At 41.1% G+C, this 19,307-nt stretch overlaps 1 protein-coding gene across 1 annotated transcript in view; it reads left to right on the plus strand.

The window, feature by feature from the left end:
* The window catches only part of fibcd1a (fibrinogen C domain containing 1a), a 114,177-nt gene that overhangs the window by 19,180 nt on the left and 75,690 nt on the right, over nt 1–19,307 (plus strand). Inside the window, exon 3 of the mRNA XM_029637233.2 lies at nt 11,119–11,604. Within this exon, the coding sequence (XP_029493093.1) occupies nt 11,119–11,604 (486 nt within the window). The remainder of the gene's footprint in view (nt 1–11,118; nt 11,605–19,307) is intronic.

The following is a 19,307-nucleotide window of genomic DNA, read 5'->3' on the forward strand; positions in this document are numbered from 1 at the left end:
TGGCTTACACCTGTCACCATCATTACGCACACCTGCACGTCATCAGACTCATCTGGACTCCATCACCTCCTTGATTACCTTTACCTATATGTTACTATCTTTGGTTTCTTCCCCAGGCGTCATTGTTTCTGTTCCTGTGTCATGTCTGCGTTTTTTTCGTGTGTCTTATTTTGTATTATGGTGTGTTTATTTATTAAAACACTCACTCCCTGAACTTGCTTCCTGACTCTCAGCGCACATCATTACACTGAGCTCAATTTGGAGTCTCAAAGAAAAGGGTCTGAATACTTATGTAAGGAAGGTATTTCAGTTTTTTTTTATACAGTTGCAGAAATTTCTAAACCTGTTTTCGCTTTGTCATTATGGGTTATTGTGTGTAGATTGATGAGGGAAAAAATATATGTAATCCGTTTTATAATAAGGCTGTAATGTAACAAAATGTGGAAAAAGTGAAGGGGTCTGAATACTTTCCTAATGCACGGTATCTACAATACAAAATGTATTATACCACCATACAACAATATTATAATGTACTGTCTGTGTGTAGAGTGTGTGTGCTAGCTTGTGTGTGCGTATGTGTTCTTCTGTTCCTGTGTGTGTGTGTGTGTGTGTGTGTGTGTGTGTGTGTGTGTGTGTGTGTGTGTGTGTGTTCACAGTCCCTGCTGTTCCATAAGGTGTATTTTTATCTGGTTTTTAAATCTAATTCTACTGCTTGCTTCAGTTACCCAATGTGTGATAGAGTTCGTTGTAATCATGGCTCTATGTAATACTGTGCATCTCCCATAGTCTATTCTGGATTTGAGGATTTTGAAGAAATCTCTGGTGGCATGTCTTGTGTGGTATGTATGGGTGTCCGAGCTGTGTGCTAGTAGTTTAAACAGACAGCTCGGTGCATTCAGCATGTCAATACTTCTTGCAAAAACAAGTAGTGATGAAGTCAATCCATCCTCCACTTTGAGCCATGAGAAATTTGTACATTTTATTAATGTTAGCTCTATGTGTACATTTAAGGGCCAGCTGTGCTGCCCAGTTCTGAGCCAATTGTAATTTTCCAAGGTTTCTCTTTGTGGCAGCTGACCACACAACTGAACAGTAGTCCAGGTGTGACAAAACTAAGGCCTGTAGGACCTTCCTTGTTGATATTGTTGTTAAGAAGGCAGAGCAGCGCTTGGTTATGGACAGACTTCTCCCCATCTTAGCTGCTGTTGTATCAATATGTTTTGACCATGACAGTTTTAAAATCCAGGGTTACTCCAAGCAGTTTAGTCACCTCAACTTGCTCAATTTCCATGTTACTCATTACAATATTTAGTTGAGGTTTAGGGTTTAGTGAATGATTTGTCCCAAATACAGTGTTTTTAGTTTTGAAATATTTAGTACTAACTTATTCCTTGCCACACATTCTGAAACTAACTGCATGTCTGTGTTGATGTGTGTGCAGGTTGACATTTATTGGGATGAATCTTGTCCTGGAGGCAAAGTTGGTTAACTTCAACTAGATGGGCCAGCTACAAAGTAAAACATTTACTATAATACATAAAATGCATGAAAATAACTGCTTTTTTGGTCTTAATTTAAGGTTAGGGTTAGGCATAAGGTTAGCAGTATAATTAATGTTAAGGTTAGGGTTAGGTTTAAAATCAGATTTTATGACCTTGTGGCTGTGCCAGCTAGTGATACCCTTTAGAGCTGCCTCCAGTACGAGGCCTCCCAATAAATATGTGTGTGTGTGTGTGTGTGTGTGTGTGTGTGTGTGTGTGTGTGTGTGTGTGTGTGTCTGTGCTCGATCCAGGCTTTTTTGGCATGTACAGTACTGAAATTAAATTGCTGCTGCGTCAGCCTCGTAATTCCCAGCCGGCAAGGTTTTTGATTTGGTGGCAGGCTTTTAGCATGAGACACGTATCCTGGACCCTGTGCGCCCTCCCTGTACCCATAGCATGGGTACACCATTAAGGCCAGCACCCCTGCTCATGTCACACCAGAGGGTCATGACCTTTATTATCCCTGCCTCTTTCTAATGGTGCAGAGATCTGAGCTAGCTTCGCCTCTGTCTCCCTCCTCATAGGCTGTGTCTGAAATGCCACTCTATTCACAGTATAGTTTGCACTACGTTTGACCAGAGCCCAGGGTTCCATTCCAGACGCACCCTAGCTTCTGCTCTGACAACCTCCACATAGAAAACGGTAATGCACTTGAAGACATCCTGAGTACAAGCATGCTCTGTTTAAGTGAGGGCCACAGCTCAGAATTGCTCAGATCCAAGGTTATCTGCTCAAGTGGATTATTGTGTGTAGTGTTTCAGGCTGAGTCGTGATCTGGGAGCTATTAAACCATCGCCTGACAATGAATAGCCTGATGGCCTCCAAAATAGCATGGGTCAGCATTATGTAGTACAAGCATATATACTGGCCTTCTGCAGGAGAATACAGTGCCTTCCGAAAGTGATCATACCCCTTTTCTTATTCCACATTTTGTTGTGATACAGCCTAAATTCAAAATGGATTTAATTATGATAAACAGAAAACGTGTTTTTAGAAATGTGTGCAAATTAATTGAAAATGAAATACAGAGATATCTAATTTACATAAGTAGTCACACCCCTGAATACATGTTAGAATCACCTTTGGTAACGTTTACAGCTGTGTATCTTTCTGGGAAAGTCTTCAAGAGCTTTGCACACCTGGATTGTACAATATTTGCATTATTCTTTAAAAAACCTTTAAGCTCTGTCAAGTTGGTTGTTGATCATTGCTGGATAGCCATTTTAAAGTCTTGCCATTGATTTTTTACATCCAATTTAAGTCAAAGTGTTAAAAAGGCCAATCATGGACATTAATGTCATCTTGGTAAGTAACTTCAGTGTATATTTGTCTGTGTGTTTTAGGTTATTTTCCTGCAGAAGGTGAAATTGTCTTCCAGTGTCTAGTGGAAAGCAGCCTGGACCAGGTTTTCCTCATAGGATTTTGCCTGTGCTTAGCTCTATTCTGTTTATTTTTATTCCATATAAAACTCCCAAGTCCTTGCCGATGACAAGCATACCCATAACATGATGTAGCCACCATTAAGCTTGAATATATAAAGAGTTGTACTCGGTGATGTGTTGTGTTGGATTTGCCCTAAACATAACGCTTTGTATTCAGGACATAAAGTTAAGTTCTTTGCCAATTGTTTGTAGTTTTACTTTAGTGAAAACAGGATGCATGTTTTGGAAAAAATGTTCAGTACAGGCTTCCTTCTTTTCACTCTGTCATTTACAGATGAAGTCGGACGTTTACATACGTACACTCCACAAATTTCTTGTTAACAAACTATAGTTTTGGCAAGTCGGTTAGGACATCTACTTTGTGCATGACACAAGTAATTTTTCCAACAATTGTTTACAGACAGATTATTTCACTTATAATTCACTGTATCACAATACCAGTGGGTCAGAAGTTTGCATACACTAAATTGACTGTGCCTTTAAACAGCTTGAAAAATCCAGAAAATTATGTCATGGCTTTAGAAGCTTCTGATAGGCTAATTGACATAATTTGAGTCAATTGGAGGTGTACATTTACATTTACATTACATTTAAGTCATTTAGCAGACGCTCTTATCCAGAGCGACTTACAAATTGGTGCATTCACCTTATGACATCCAGTGGAACAGCCACTTTACAATAGTGCATCTAAATCTTTTAAGGGGGGGTGAGAAGGATTACTTTATCCTATCCTAGGTATTCCTTAAAGAGGTGGGGTTTCAGGTGTCTCCGGAAGGTGGTGATTGACTCCGCTGTCCTGGCGTGGATGTATTTCAAGGCCTACCTTCAAACTCAGTGCCTCTTTGCTTGACATCATAGGGAAATCAAAAGAAATCAGCCAAGACCTCAGAAAAAAATTGTAGACCTCTGCAAGTCTGGTTCATCCTTGGGAGCAATTTCCAAACGCCTGAAGGAACCACGTTCATCTGTACAAACAATAGACCGCAAGTATAAACACCATGGGACCATGCAGCCATCATACCGCTCAGGAAGGAGACGCTTTCTGTCTCCTAGAGATGAACGTACTTTGGTGCGAAAAGTGCAAATGAATCCCAGAATAACAGGACCTTGTGAAGATGCTGGAGGAAACATGTACAAAAGTATCTATATCCACAGTAAAACGAGTCCTATATCAACATAATCTGAAAGGCCGCTCAGCAAGGAAGAAGCCACTGCTCCAAACCCGGCATTAAAAAGACAGACTACGGTTTGAAACTGAACATGGGGACAAACGTCATACTTTTTGGAGAAATGTACTCTCGTCTGATGAAACAAAAATAGAACTGTTTGGCCATAATGATCATTGTTATGTTTGGAGGAAAAAGGGGAGGCTTGCAAGCCGAAGAACACCATCCAAACTGTGAAGCACAGGAGTGGCAGCATCATGTTGTGAGGGTGCTTTGCTGCAGGAGGGACTGGTGCACTTCACAAAATAGATGGCATTATGAGGGAGGAAAATTATGTGGATATATTGAAGCTACATCTCAAGACATCAGTCAGGAAGCTAAAGCTTGGTCGCAAATGGATCTTCCAAATTGACAATGGCCCCAAGCATACTTCCTAAGTTGTGGCAAAATGGCTTAAGGACAACAAAGTCTAGGTATTGGAGTGGCCATCACAAAGACCTGATCTCAATCCTATAGAACATTTGTGGGCAGAACTGAAAAAGCTTGTGCGAGCAAGGAGGCCTATAAACCTGATTCAGTTACACCAGCTCTGTCAGGAGGAATGGGCTAAAATTCACCCAACTTATTGTGGGAAGCTTGTGGAAGGCTACCCGAAATGTTTGACCCAAGTTAAACAATTTAAAGGCAATGCTACCAAATACTAATTGAGTGTATGTAAACTTCTGACCCACTGGGAATGTGATGAAAGAAATAAAAGCTGAAATAAATAGTTCTCTCTATTATTATTCTGACATTTCACATTCTTAAAATAAAGTGGTGATCTTAACTGACCTAAGACAGGGAATTTTTACTAGGATTAAATGTCAGGAATTGTGAAAAACTGAGTTTAAATGTATTTAGCTAAGGTGTATGTAAACTTCCGACTTCAACTGTAGGTTAGTATTGTGGAGTAACTACAATATTGTTGATCCATCCTCAGTTTTCTCCTGTCTCAGCCATTAGACTCTGTAACTGTTTTCACCATTGGCCTCTTGGTGAAATCTCTGAACGGTTTCTTTCCTCTCCGGAAACTGAGATAGGAAGATGCAATTACTAACTTCATGCTCAAAGGGATACTCAATATCTCGCTTTTATTTTTACCCATCTACCAATAGGTGCTCTTTGTGGTTGAATCGGTGTTTGAAATTCACTGCTCGACTGAGGGACCTTACAGATAATTGTATGTGTGGGGTACAGAGATGAAGTAATCGTTAAAAAGTAATGTTAGACGCTATTATTGCACACAGAGTGTGTCCAGCAACTTATTATGTGACTTGTTCAGAACATTTTCCTCCAGCACTTATTTAGGCTTGCCATAACAAAGGGATTGAATACTTATTGACTCAAGACATTTCAGGTTTTCATTCTTTATGAATTTGTAAAAATGTCTAATAACATAATTCCACTTTGACATTATCTGGTATTGTGTTTAGGCCAGCGACACAGAATCTCAATTTAATCCATTTCAAATTCAGACTGTAACACAACAAAATGTGGAATAAGTCAAGGGGTGTGAAAACTTTTTGAATGCACTTAACACTGTAGCTACCAAAAGCATCTGACTTCATTCTTAATGATCATCTCTAGCGAAAGGGATATTAGAGCTCGGTTCAGTTTTGGTTTGATTATTCATTTATTATTACGGTATTATTTAATTATATTATTATTATTATTACGGTCTCATATGGTCTGTGTGTTTAACCGCCTCTGCCTGTGGCCCGAAAGAACAGGTGCAATGTATTATGGTCATTGTAGTTAATTACCACATTTATGCACTGAGGTTGACTATTTGCCTAATGAAAATTACAACTTCCAATCAGCCACAGTTTTTGACTTAACTTTTAGAGAAACAGTGTGTTGAGCTCACCCAAAAAAAATTACTAAATGGAATTTTAGAAATTAAATCGACGTCGGTCAATTAGTTGTTTAACAACCCACCAAAAAACGAAATGTAAATTAATCGCTCAGCACTACCGCTTGGGAAGGTGGACGATATCATCTCCCATAGTGTTGATCACATACATACAGTACCAGTCAAAAGTTTGGAAACACCTACTCATTTCAGGGGTTTTCTGCATTGTAGAATAAAAGTGAAGACATCAAAACTCTGAAATAACACATATGGAATCATGTAATAACCAAAAAAGTGTTAAACAAATCAATATTTAATATTTTATATTCTTCAAAGTAGCCAACCTTTGACTTGATGACAGTTTTGTACACTCTTGGCATCCTCTCAACCAGCTTCATGAGGTAGTCACCTGGACATCATTTAAATTAACAGGTGTACTTTGTTAAAAGTGAATTTGTGGAATTTCTTTCCTTGTTAATGTGTTTTAGCTAATCAGTTGTGTTGTGACAAGGTAGGGGTGGTAAACAGAAGACCCTATTTGGTAAAAGACCAAGTCCATATTATGTCAAGAACAGCTCAAATAAACAAAGAGAAATGACAGTCCATCATTACTTTAAGACATGAAGGTCAGTCAATCTGGAAAATTTCAAGAACTTAGTACAGTCGCAAGAACCATCAAGCGCTATGATGAAACTGGCTCTTATGATGACCGCCACAGGAAAGATAAGTTCATTAGCGTTACCAGCATCAGAAATTGCAGCCCAAATAAATGCATCATAGTGTTCAAGTAACAGACACATCTTAACATTAACTGTTTAGAGGAGACTGTGTGAATCAGGCTTTCGTGATCAAATTGCTGCAAAGAAACAATTTTTGGTTCCAACCGCTGTGTCTTTGTAAGACGCAGAGTAGGTGAACAGATGATCTCCGCATGTGTGGTTCCCATCATGAAGCATGGAGGAGGTGTGAGGGTGCTTTGCTGGTGACACTGTCAATTATTTATTTAGAATTCCAAGCACAGCTTGGCTACTTTTTTACTTATTTTACCCAGTAAGTTGACTGAGAAGACATTCTCATTTACAGTAACAACCTGGGGAATAGTTACAGGGGAGAGGAGGGATGAATGAGCCAATTGTAAGTTGGGGGTGATTAGGTGGCCATGATGGTATGAAGGCCAGATTGTAAATTTAGCCAGGATACTGGGGTTAACACCCCTACTCTTACAATAAGTGCCATGGGATCTTTAGTGACCACAGAGAGTCAGGACACCCATTTATGTCCCACCCCTACACAGGGGAATGTCCCCAATCACTGCGCTGGGGCATAGGGATATTTCTTTTAGACCAGAGGAATGGGTGCCTCCTACAGGCCCTGCAACACCACTTCCAGCAGCATCTGGTCTCCCATCCAGGAACTGACCAGGACCAACCTTGCTTAGCTTCAGAAGCAAGCCAGCAGTGGGATGCAAGGTGGTATGCTGCTGCATTTGGCAGTGACATGCCATCCCATCTGGTTTGCAGTCTGTGTAAGGGATATTTTACCAAGAAGGAGAGGGATGGAATGCTGCATCAGATGACCTGGCCTCCACAGTCATTTTACCTAAACCCAATTGAGATGGTTAGGAATGAGTTGGACTGCAGAGTGAAGGTAAAGCAGCCAACAAATGCTTAGCATATGTGGGAACTCCTTCAAGACTGTTCAAGATCATTCCAGGTAAAGCTGGTTGAGAGATTGCCAAGAGTGTGCAAAGCTGTCATCAAGGCAAAGGGTGGCTACTTTGAAGAATCTCAAATTTAAAATATATTTTGATTTGTTTTAACACTTTTTTGGTTACTACAAGATTCCATATGTGTTATTTCATAGTTTTGATGTATTCACTAATTATTCTACAATGTAGAAAATAGTAAAAATAAAGAAAAACCCTTGAATGAGTAGGTGTGTCCAAACTTTTGACTGGTACTCTATGTGACATAATAATCTTATGACATGACAGAGTTCTAATATTTTTGCCAGTCTTTGCATTCTCATCTGTCCTTAATTCTAAGACTTATTTGAGGTGTAAAAAAATGACAGTAAAACCCAGCACAATATTTACACACAAAAAACACAGGTCCTCCTCAAAATGTCCCTTCCTTTTAGGTTAGGCTCAATTCCATTGTGAGTACCTGACACTTCGGCTTTCACAGTCCAAAGAAGTGATCAGTAGTGCTGTCACCCCCTGTCTCCTGTGTGAGTCAGTAGCAGTGACCTCCCCTAGTCCTGAGGTGTTCAGTGTCACTGCCTGTCTGGGCCCTGTCTGGCTACACTAGGTGAAACAGGAGAGAGGAGAGGAATGGAAAGGAGAGGTGAGGCGGAGTAGAGATAGAAGAAAGTATAGGTGGAGGGATGGAGAAGAGGAATAAGGGGGGCTCATTGTGTTCGACAGCTCACCGCTGGTGCTGCCCATGCCTGTTCTCCCAGTGAGCTTTTCTCTCTGCTGCATGGATGTATAAAAGCTGTTCTCAAATATTGTCTGTGCTCGGCAGAGTGTGCTTTTTCAATCCCAACCTCAGTGCCAAACAGGGCCAGAGGTGGCAGAGATGCCAAGATATGAGCGGCAGCTTTGACGTTGTCATGTGCCGTGGGGACTAGGAGTGGTACAGCATCAGGACCCTCTCACTCTCTATGAATGCTGGGCAGACTTGTCTTGCTTTGACGATTCAAGGGCACCACGGCAGAATCGGATATGAGAGGTGACTACTTGTCTCGCTTTCAAATGCCTGTGGAGGAGAGTGCACACAAAGAGATTGCTGAGGCACACACACACACACACACACACACACACACTCACACTCACACACCTCTTATGTGGCTGCTTTGGTGTTGTGTGAAAGGCTGATAATTCTTGCAGACAGGCGGCATTGTTGCTTTGGTGTAACAAATTGGTCGGGGACTCTTCCTCTTGTGCAGCATGGCGCAGTAAGCTGGGATCCTTTGTGAACATTAATTGTCTTTAAAATAAATATGACAATGCCTGCAGAGGATGCTGTGGAGGATAGTAAGTAGCTCCACACTCTGTGGAGGGGCCAGGCCGGGCCTTGTTTTAACAGGTTGGATGCTCCACTGCAGCAGTGGCACTAATTCAATGACTGGCTGTATTTCCCATTTCCTCTCTGATGCCGTGCCCAGCGGGCAAAACCGGCAGCAATGATGTAATTCTGACGTCTTATATGACGTCATGGTCAGGTTGAATGTAAACTGATGAAATGAAAAACACATTCTTAACTGGTAGCAATCTGGTTATCAGATAACAACCGACATCCTTCCCAGATTGTCTTAATTTTTTCATGATTGACATCGTTACCTGGTTTTAATCTCGACACTTTACAACTCTGCAACCAGAAAAACAATTTACAACCACAAAATGATGTCATTATGACATCCCATGCCAAATTGTGTGAGCTGGGTAACTTTATAGAGTACATGCATTACTAAGAGGCAGTATATACTGTAGGAGGGAGCAGACATTAATGCCATGCTCTTGGTGATGCAGTTGTGACAGAGCATGTACAGATGTAGGATCTTAATTTGATCACTCTTTTGTTGATAGGAATTTTCCTGCACAGCAGGAAATTCAAACTTGTGGTGTAGTTGTGTTTGAAAATGGCTTGTCGAGTTTCTAATTTATACTTTGGCATTTCAGGCTTGATCTGCCCTTATAAAAAGGTATCAACCCCTACTAAAATGTTATAATCCACATATTCATTCATATTTCCTTTTGCTGCCAGATTATGTTCCTGCTGTAGAAAACTTGCTCAAATTAAGATCCTACATCTGTAGGCCCCACTCACAAATAGAATAGTATGTCCACTCACTGCAGTAGTGTTGTAGCTGTCAGTATGTAGTGTTTGTAAGAGAATGCACAAGGAAAATGCATGAAAACATTGCTCTGGTATCATATGAGAGAGCAGTCTCTCCTATCAAGTAGAAGCAAATTTAAATGGGATTTGAAAAACAGCAGGAGGGGAACGCTTTTTCTTTGAAAAATAAACTATAAGAGCAAGGCATTCAACATGGCAGTGACAGGGGTTCCTGAGCTGTAGTCTTTGCCCCTCGTATCGCTTAATTTCTCATTTCACTTATGTCATGATCACGGAAAGCCTATTGTAGTTCTTATTTATTTTCATATTCTATGACAATGGATGTCAATGGTATGTTAAGTATATTTAAAAATGTCAGCATTGTCTGTGTGTAAGGATTGTGAGGAAATATGTCTAGTGGTTAGAGGGCTTTTCTATGAGTATGTGGGTAAGAATCTGATTCGTTGAGACAAGGTTGGATCCTAAAGAATGTTTTGACATTTCAATCAACATTTATTCACAAGTTGAAAGGGAAATCATGTACAGCATTTCAGACAATCTATCAAAATGACATTATACAGCACATTTTGTCATAACCTACTGTCAATTTGTGCAGTGGTTTTACTATTTCTCACTTATTGAAGGCCATAACTGAGATATGTTATTTGTCATTTATAAATCGCATATTGATGTCAATGTAATGTATGCACGAAAGTTTGAGTAAGTTACACACACTTATCTCATACTGATATTCAGCCTAAAAATCTATCTAGGTTAAGTTAATGTTCCTTCACTGGTGTGTTCTATTCTGGATGCTCATATAAACCCTTTATAAGGCTACAAAAGGTTGAATAGAATCGAATGGAATTACTTTATTTTTCCAGAATGACCTTCAGTTGTGGCAAGTAGGATGTGGCAAGTAGGATGTGGCAAGTAGGATGTGGCAAGTAAGATAAAGAAACATATAAACAGCAACTTTCACACATGACCAATACAAATGCTGCCACCCCAATGTATTCTAATTTAAGAACCGCGCTATGCAAAATAAAAAATGTCAGACAATTCAATTTTTATTTTAAAAGCCGTACTTATAAATGTATAAATGATTTGTGAAGTATCTATGTAGTTCTTATGAAGCCTTTATGAATGCTCTATAAAGCCAGTATAAGTTGTTTATTTAAAGTGGGACCTAATCTAATGCTATTCTCTCCTCTCTGGTTCTCTCTCCTTTCTCCCCAGAGGATGGGCTGTAGCTACTTCCTGTGCACCATCATGCTCTTCGTGGCCGTCCTCCTGGCCGTGACGGCAACAGGTACCATCCTCTTAATGAACCACTACCAAGCCCCGCCCCCCGGCACTAACAACGGCCCCCCACTCATCTCCACCAACCAGGATGAAGGCAACGCCCTGGTGACGGTCGAGCGGGGCGACGGCTCACGCATCAACATTTTCATCGACCCCAACTGCCCCGACTACAACAACAACTTCCTGCGGCTGGAGGGTGTGCAGACTTCGCTGCTCCACTCGCTGACCGACCACGACACGAGCCTAAAGTCAGTGAAGGGCCAGGACCGAGCCTTGCTGGTGAAGTTGGCTGAGGAGGTGGCCAAGCTCTCGGCCCATGCCAGCCAGCTCAGGTTGGAGTACGAATCTCTAAGGCGAGGCCAGGGGAACCTGGGACAAGAGCTCAACACTCTGCAAACGGAGCAAGGCCGACTTATCCAGGTTAAAGCCCTTCCCTCAACGCCCCATAGGCCCCAAAGCCCCATTCCTCATCTGACCCCTGGAAAGTGGGAGTTTAATGGTTACTTTGCTTAGTGGTGTCTTTCCACCAAAGTGACTTCCACGGCTGTCCCATCTTAGATTTTTCTAGCAGAGTATGTTCTGTACTCAAGTAATCCAGGTTAAGTATTGTGCTCAAGGGCATAACTGCACTATTCTCCACCTGACATTTAGGCCACAGACCTTCTGTTCAACCTTCTGCTAGTTACCATTCACTGCTTGCACTCTACTGCTCTACACTCTACTGCTGCATATGTTCATGAAACTCATACACTCTTGGAAAAAGGGTTCCTAAAGGGTTATTCCTCTGTCCTCATAGGAGAATGCTTTTTGGTTCCAGGGAGAACCCTTTTGTACAACCCTTTTGGGTTCAATGTAGATCCCTCTGTAGAAAGCGTCCTACATGGAACCCAAAAGGGCTCTTCCTGGAACCAAAAGGGTTCTTCCTGCAACCAAAAAAGGGTTTTCAAATGGTTCTCCTATTGGGACAGTCGAAGAACCATTTTAGGTTCTAGATAGATACAGTGCATTCGGGAAAGTATTCAGACCGCTTCACTTTTGCCACATTTTGTTTGGTTACAACCTTATTTTAAAATGTATTGAATTAAAAATTTCCTCATCAATCTACAAACAAAACTCCATAATGACAAAGCAAAAACTGTTTTTAGAAACTTTTGCAAATATATTACCAATAAAAAACATAAATACCTTATTAACATAAGCATTCAGATCCTTTGCTGAGACTAGACATTGAGCTCAGGTGCATCTTGTTTCCATTGATTATCCTTGAGATGTTTCCAGAACTTGATTGGAGTCCATCTGTGGTAAATTCAATTGGATGAATATTATTTGGAAAGGCACACACCTGTCTATATAAGGTCCCACAGTTGACAGTCAGAGCAAAAACCAAGCCATGAGGTCAGAGGAATTGTCCGTAGAGCTCCGAGACAGGATTGTGTCGAGGCACAAATCTGGGGAAAAGTACCAAAAAATGTCTGCAGCATTGAAGGTCCCCAAGAACACAGTGGCCACCATCATTGCCTCTACTGTGGAAGAAGTTTGGAACCACCAAGACTCTTCTTAGAGCTGGCCACCTAGCTAAACTGAGCAACCGGGGCAGAAAGGCTTTGGTCAGGGAGGCGACCAAGAACCTGACGGTCACTCTGACAGAGCTCCAGAGTTCCTCTGTGGAGATGGGGGAACCTTCCAGAAGGACAACCAACTCTGCAGCACTTCACCAATCAGCCCTTTATGGTAGAGTGGCCAGACAGAAGCCACCCCTCAGTAAAAGGCACATGACAGCCTGCTTGGAGTTTGCCAAAATGCACCTGAAGGACTCTGACCATGATAAACAAGATGCTCTGGTCTGATGAAACCAAGATTGAACTCTTTGGCCTGAATGCCATGCATCACTTGGCCAATACCATCCCTACGGTACCAATACCATCCCTATGGTGGTGGCAGCATCATGCTGTGGGGATGTTTTTCAGCGGCAGGGACTGGGAGACTAGTCAGGATCGAGGAAAAGATTAATGGAGCAAAGAACAGAGAGATTATTGATGAAAACTTGCTCCAGAGAGCTCAGAACCTCAGACTGGGTTGAAGCTTCACCTTCCAACATGTCAACAACCCAAAGCACACAGCCAAGACAATGCAGGAATGGCTTCGGGACAAGTCTCTGAATGGCCTTCAGCGGCCCGGCCAGAGCCCGGACTTGAACCCGATCGAGGATCTGCAGAGAAGAATGGGAGAAGCTCCGCAAACACAGGTCTGCCAAGCTTGTAGCGTCATACCCAAGAAGACTTTAGGCTGTAATCGCTGCCAAAGGTGCTTCAACAAAGTACTGAGTAAAGGGTCTGAATACTTATGTAAATATGATATTTCAGTTTTTGCTTTGTCAATGTGGGGTATTGTGTGTAGATTGATGAGAAATTCATTTTTCAAATCCATTTTAGAATAAGGCTGTTGTAATGAACACTATGGGAGACAGAGAGCTGGTTTCAAGACCTGGGCGCAGCAGGTGTTTATTTTTAAAGGACCAGTGGAGGAGGCAGGTAGCTGGGTCCAGGGGCAGGCAGAAGGTCATACACAGGGGGTACAAAAACGCAACAGTACTAGTAGGGAAAAGGCTAGTAACGTCATCCGGGAGATCAGGCAATAGATTGATAACAGGAAATCCGATAGGCTAAGTACAGGCAGGGAATAGGCAAAAGGTGTCGTTAGTAAGGCAGGCAAAACTATCATACACGGGAGGATTTAAATCACGGGAAAAACAGCGCTCTGAATAGAAGTGTGTCACAATTACAAACAATAACTCACAATGATGGGGTGCAAAGAACTGAACTAAATAGTGTGTGATAATGACATACAGGTGTGTGACCAGGTGATCAGAAATCAGGTGATTGGGATCTGGAGAGTGAGCTGCATTCAGGGGAAGTTGGAAGCAGACGTTACAGCTGTAACATAACAAAATGTGGAAAAGTCAAGAGTTCTGAATACTTCCCGAATGCACTGTATTTACTCTTTACAGATTTTTGGTTTGAATAATAGCTTAAAAGTTTAAGAACCATGATAAACAGCCCCAGACCATTATTCTTCCTCCGCCAAACTTTACAGTTTGAACTATGCATTGGGGCAGGTAGCATTCTACTGGCATCCGCAAAAAAGCCAGATTTGTCCATCGACTGCCAGATGGTGAAACATGATTCATACCACTTAGCGGCTGAGCCGTTGTTGCTCCCAGACGTTTCCACTTCAGAATAAAAGCACTTACAGTTGATCGGGACAGCTCTAGCAGGGCAGAGATTTGACAAACTGACTTGTTGGAAAGGTGGCATCCTATGATGGTGCCACGTTGAAAGACACTGAGCTCTTCAGTAAGGTCATTCTACTGCCATTGGTTGTCGATGGAGATTGCATGGCTGTGTGCTCGATTTCTTACACCTGTCAGCAACGGGTGTGACTGAAATAGCCGAATCAACTCATTCGAAGGGGTGTCCACAGACTTTTGTATATACAGTGCTAGTCAAAAGTTTGGACAACTACTCATTCTAGGGTTTTCTTTATTTTGACTGTTTTCTACATTGTAATAGTGAATACATAAAAACTATGAAATAACACATATGGAATCATGTAGAAACATTCTTCAAAGTAGCCACCCTTTGCCTTGATGAAAGCTTTACACACTCTTGGTATTCTCTCAACCAGCTTCATGAGGTATTCACCTGTAATGCATTTCAATTAGCAGGTGTGCCTTGTTAAAAGTGAATTTGTGGAATTTCTTTCCTTCTGAATGCGTTTGAGCCGGTCAGTTGTGTTGTGACAAGGTAAGGTTGTTATACAGAAGATAGCCCTATTTGGTAAAATACCAAGTCCATATTATGTCAAGAACAGCTCAAATAAGCAAAGAGAAATGACAGTCCACCATTACTTTAAGACATAAAGGTCAGTCAATAGGGAAACATACAAGAACTTTGAAAGTTTCTTCAAGTGCAGTCATGAAACTGGCTCTCATGAGGATTGCCACAGGAAAGGAAGACCCAGAGTTACCTCTGCTGCAGAGGATAAGTTCATTAGCGTTACCAGACTCATAAATTGCAGCCCAAAAAATTATTCACAGAGTTCAAGTAACAGACACATCTCAGCATCAACTATTCAGAGGAGACTGCTTGAATCAAGTCTTCATGGTTGAATTGCTGCAAAGAAACCACTACTAAAGGACACGAATAAGAAGAGACTTACTAGGGCCAATAAACACAAGCAGTGGACATTAGATGGGTGGAAATATGTCCATTGGTCTGATGAGTCCAAATTTTAAATTTTTGGTTTCAACCGGCGTGTCTTTGTGAGACGCAGAGTAGTTGGACGGATGATCTCTGCATGTGTGGTTCCCACCGTGAAGCATGGAGGAGGAGGTGTGATGGTGTTGGGGTGCTTTGCTGGTGATACGGCCAGTGATGTATTTCAAATTCAAGGCACACTTAACCTCTCTTGGGTAGGGGGCAGTATTTTCACATCCGGATGAAAAGCGTGCTCAAAGTAAACTGCTTGTTACTCAGGCCCAGAAGCTAGGATATGCATATAATTGGTACATTTGGATAGAGAACACTCTAAGGTTTTTAAAACTATTAAAATAATGTCTGTGAGTATAACAGAACTAATATGGCAGGCAAATCCCAGAGGACAAACCAAAAAATTAAACCTACCACTATTTTCAAGATTCCTCCAAGATTGCAGTTCCTAGGGCTTCCACTAGATGTCAACAGTCTTTCGAAAGAGTCTCAGGCTGGTTTTGGAAAAATTAACCAGAAATTGTAGTTTTTCTAGGTGGCTCCCATTTTGGCTGTAGTGTTTCCAAGCGTGTGGAAGAGAGCGCGTTCTTTGGTATTTTTCTCCGGTAAAGACAATAACGATTCTCTGTCTTAAATTTGATAGTTTATTCATGTGTTAGGTTACCTAAGGTTTGATTATAAACGTTGTTTGACTTGTTTGGAAAAGTTTATTAGTAACGTTTGGGATTCATTTTGTATGCATTTTGATGGAGGGAACACTGGGTGGATTATTGACTGAAGCGCGCCAGCTAAACAAATCAAATCAAATTTCAAATTTTAAACTGAGTTTTTATGGATATAAAGAAGGACATTATCGAACAAAAGGACCATTTATGATGTAACTGTGACCTTTTGGAGTGCCAACAGAAGAAGATCGTCAAAGGTAAGGCATTTATTATATCGCTATTTCTGACTTTTGTGACGCACCTGCCTGGTTGAAATATGTTTTTCATGGTTTTGTATGCGGGGCGCTGTCCTCAGATAACTGCATGGTGTGCTTTCGCCGTAAAGCCTTTAAAAAAAAATCTGACACAGCAGCTGGATTAACAAGAAATTAAGCTTTACTTTGATGTATTACACTTGTGATTTTATGAAAGTTAAATATTTATAATTCTGTAGTTTGAATTTTGCGCGCTGCAATTTCACCGGATGTTGCCCAGGTGGGACGCCACCATCCCACCTGCTCCCAGCATGGCTACCCCATCATTCTGCAGCGATACGCCATCCTATCTGGTTTGCGCTTAGTGGACAATGACCCAACACACCTCCAGGCTGTGTAAAGGCTTTTTGACCAAGAAGGAGAGTGATGGAGTGCTGCATCAAATGACCTGGCATCCACAATCACCCTACCTCAACCCAATTGAGATGGTTTGGGATGAGTTGGACCTCAGAGTGAACGAAAAGCAGCCAACAAGTGCTCAGCATATGTGGGAACTCCTTCAAGACTTTTCGAAAAGCATTCTCGATGAAGTTGATTCAGAGAATGCCAAGAGTGTGCAAAGCTGTCATCAAGGCAAAGGGATGACTACTTAGAATAATCTCACATTTAAAATACATTTTGATTTGTTTAACACTTTTTTGGTTCATAGTTTTGATGCGTTCACTATTATTCTACAATGGAGAAAATAGTATAATTTTTTTTTTTTTAAATGAGTAGGTGTGTCCAAGCTTTTAACTGGTACTGTATGCTGTCACTAATAGAGGACAACTTGTCCGTTCTACTATTTTGATATGAACAGTTAGTTTCCCATCAGCACTAATTTCAAACTCACGCATTTGATCAATCCCCGCCGTGATAAGAATGAGATTTTTTTAAATGAAATCTGCAATATTCCACTGGCAGCCTGACAGCGGGAGGAGTTCATTCTCAAGTACCTGTGTTAACATTTGTCGAAAGCACACACACACATATAAACACACATACTGTATAAACACACACACACATATAAACACACATATAAACACACACACACCATTATCACTGTGAGTTTCTCACTAATACAAAATACACCATTGTAATCCGATTAGTCTTGGATCAGGAAGACAATAACACTGTCTGTACACATTTACCGTAACATAGTGTATAGCGTTTTTTGGGGGGCCTGTTGTTAAGTCTGACTGCTGTTGCTCGGCCATTGTAAGACTTGCTTATCAACTCTGTGGACAGAGGTGTGACCAGTGTCATTTTAAACTCTGCATCAACGTGGGTGTGTTTATTAGGGCATTCAATGGAAAACATTTAAAAACTCTTTGCAACACAGTCCATTTCTTAATGAACACGACCTACTGTATGAGTTAATGCGCAGTGGACTTTTCTTAGCACCGTTCAGATCAATCCATTTTTATTAAGTTTTCTCACAAGAAAGAAAATTACGCTTGAGTCCCATTAGGGAGGTGATAACCTAGAGAATAAGCTATAGTCACATCCCAGGGGCTGCTCTGCCTCCAGCAGGCTTTAGATCTACCAGGGGACGGATACATACACTCACCGTATAGAATGTGAATATTTATTTGCTGAGGAAGGCTCAAGGTTAGGTACTTTTATCTTGTCATAAACGTGTTTCATAGTGGTTCTTTTCAGGGGGTAAAGAATAAACACACCATAAATTGTATTCATAGCACAGGGGCATTTTCACTTGCGATTACCAAATGATCCTTTCATTGGTTGAGTGAGTCTCACACACACAACATATTTAGTTTTTGTCACTATTGATTCGAGAGTGATTTTGAAGAATCTTAACTGAGGACCCAACATGTATACAGAACAGGATACCAATGATCCCTCAAACACCTATCAAAAAGGGGATTATTCATGGTGAATGAGTCAGGTGAAGCTGCTGCAGTATTGGCATTTATCATGCATTTTCAATGCTGTTGTTCCCCTCTCTAATCAATAGAGGAGCTTTCATCTCCTACTGAATGGTAATGGTGATATGCTAAGTATGTGTCCTCTGAGTGCCTTTGAAACCCGGATGGCAATGTAACCCTGGGAGCCTGACTCTGCACAGGAGCCCTGTCACTAATGAGGCCTGAAGACACCCTATAGCCCCCTCATTATCTCAATACACACACACCATCTGCGTGGAAAATACAAAATGCTTTATACTATAAGCTACATATTGTAGGATACTGTTCATATGATACTGTAGCAGCAGAAGGAGAAATGCAAAATACAAAGCAACAAATCGTCAAGATCCATGCAACAGTAACTAGAGCCTAAATTGCATCAGAGTATGTCGGGATGCAGACAATACCATCTTCCATATCCCAGTTGTCAAACCTTTTAAAGGCCTATTGTGGTCAAAATTATGTTGTTCCTGTGTTTAATATCATATTGTACGACAGCTGATGAAACTAACACTGTAAAAGTGTGAAAACATTTGATCAGAGTTATTTCCTGATAGTTGCTGGTTGAAAATACAATCTACACAGGACCTTCTAATCAGCAGGTTTTCATGGGTGGGAGTATGGGCTTTTCCATGGTTAATAGACCAATAACAAAGCGAGCCCCCCCCCCAAAAAAAAAAAAGCCATTTTGAATGAAAATCTATTACAGTAGCAATCGGCGACAGATTTTCATGTGAATATTCTAGAACTCGCATAAAGAAAATATGCCATTTTCACAGCAGTGATGTGTTTCCACCAAACGGACGTGTTGTGGATAAAAGTCTGTGCGTGATGATGTATTTCACACAAAATATACTTTTTCGCTTACGTTTTCATTTACAGAATAAAAATCTAAAGTTCAATGTGTTTCCATCGCATTTTCAGCTCTGCCGATAGTTTTGTCACAAAAACTGTTGTGTTAAATAGCAA

This window comes from Oncorhynchus nerka, linkage group LG27 (genome assembly GCF_034236695.1).
Source record: "Oncorhynchus nerka isolate Pitt River linkage group LG27, Oner_Uvic_2.0, whole genome shotgun sequence".
Classification (NCBI taxonomy): domain Eukaryota; kingdom Metazoa; phylum Chordata; class Actinopteri; order Salmoniformes; family Salmonidae; genus Oncorhynchus; species Oncorhynchus nerka.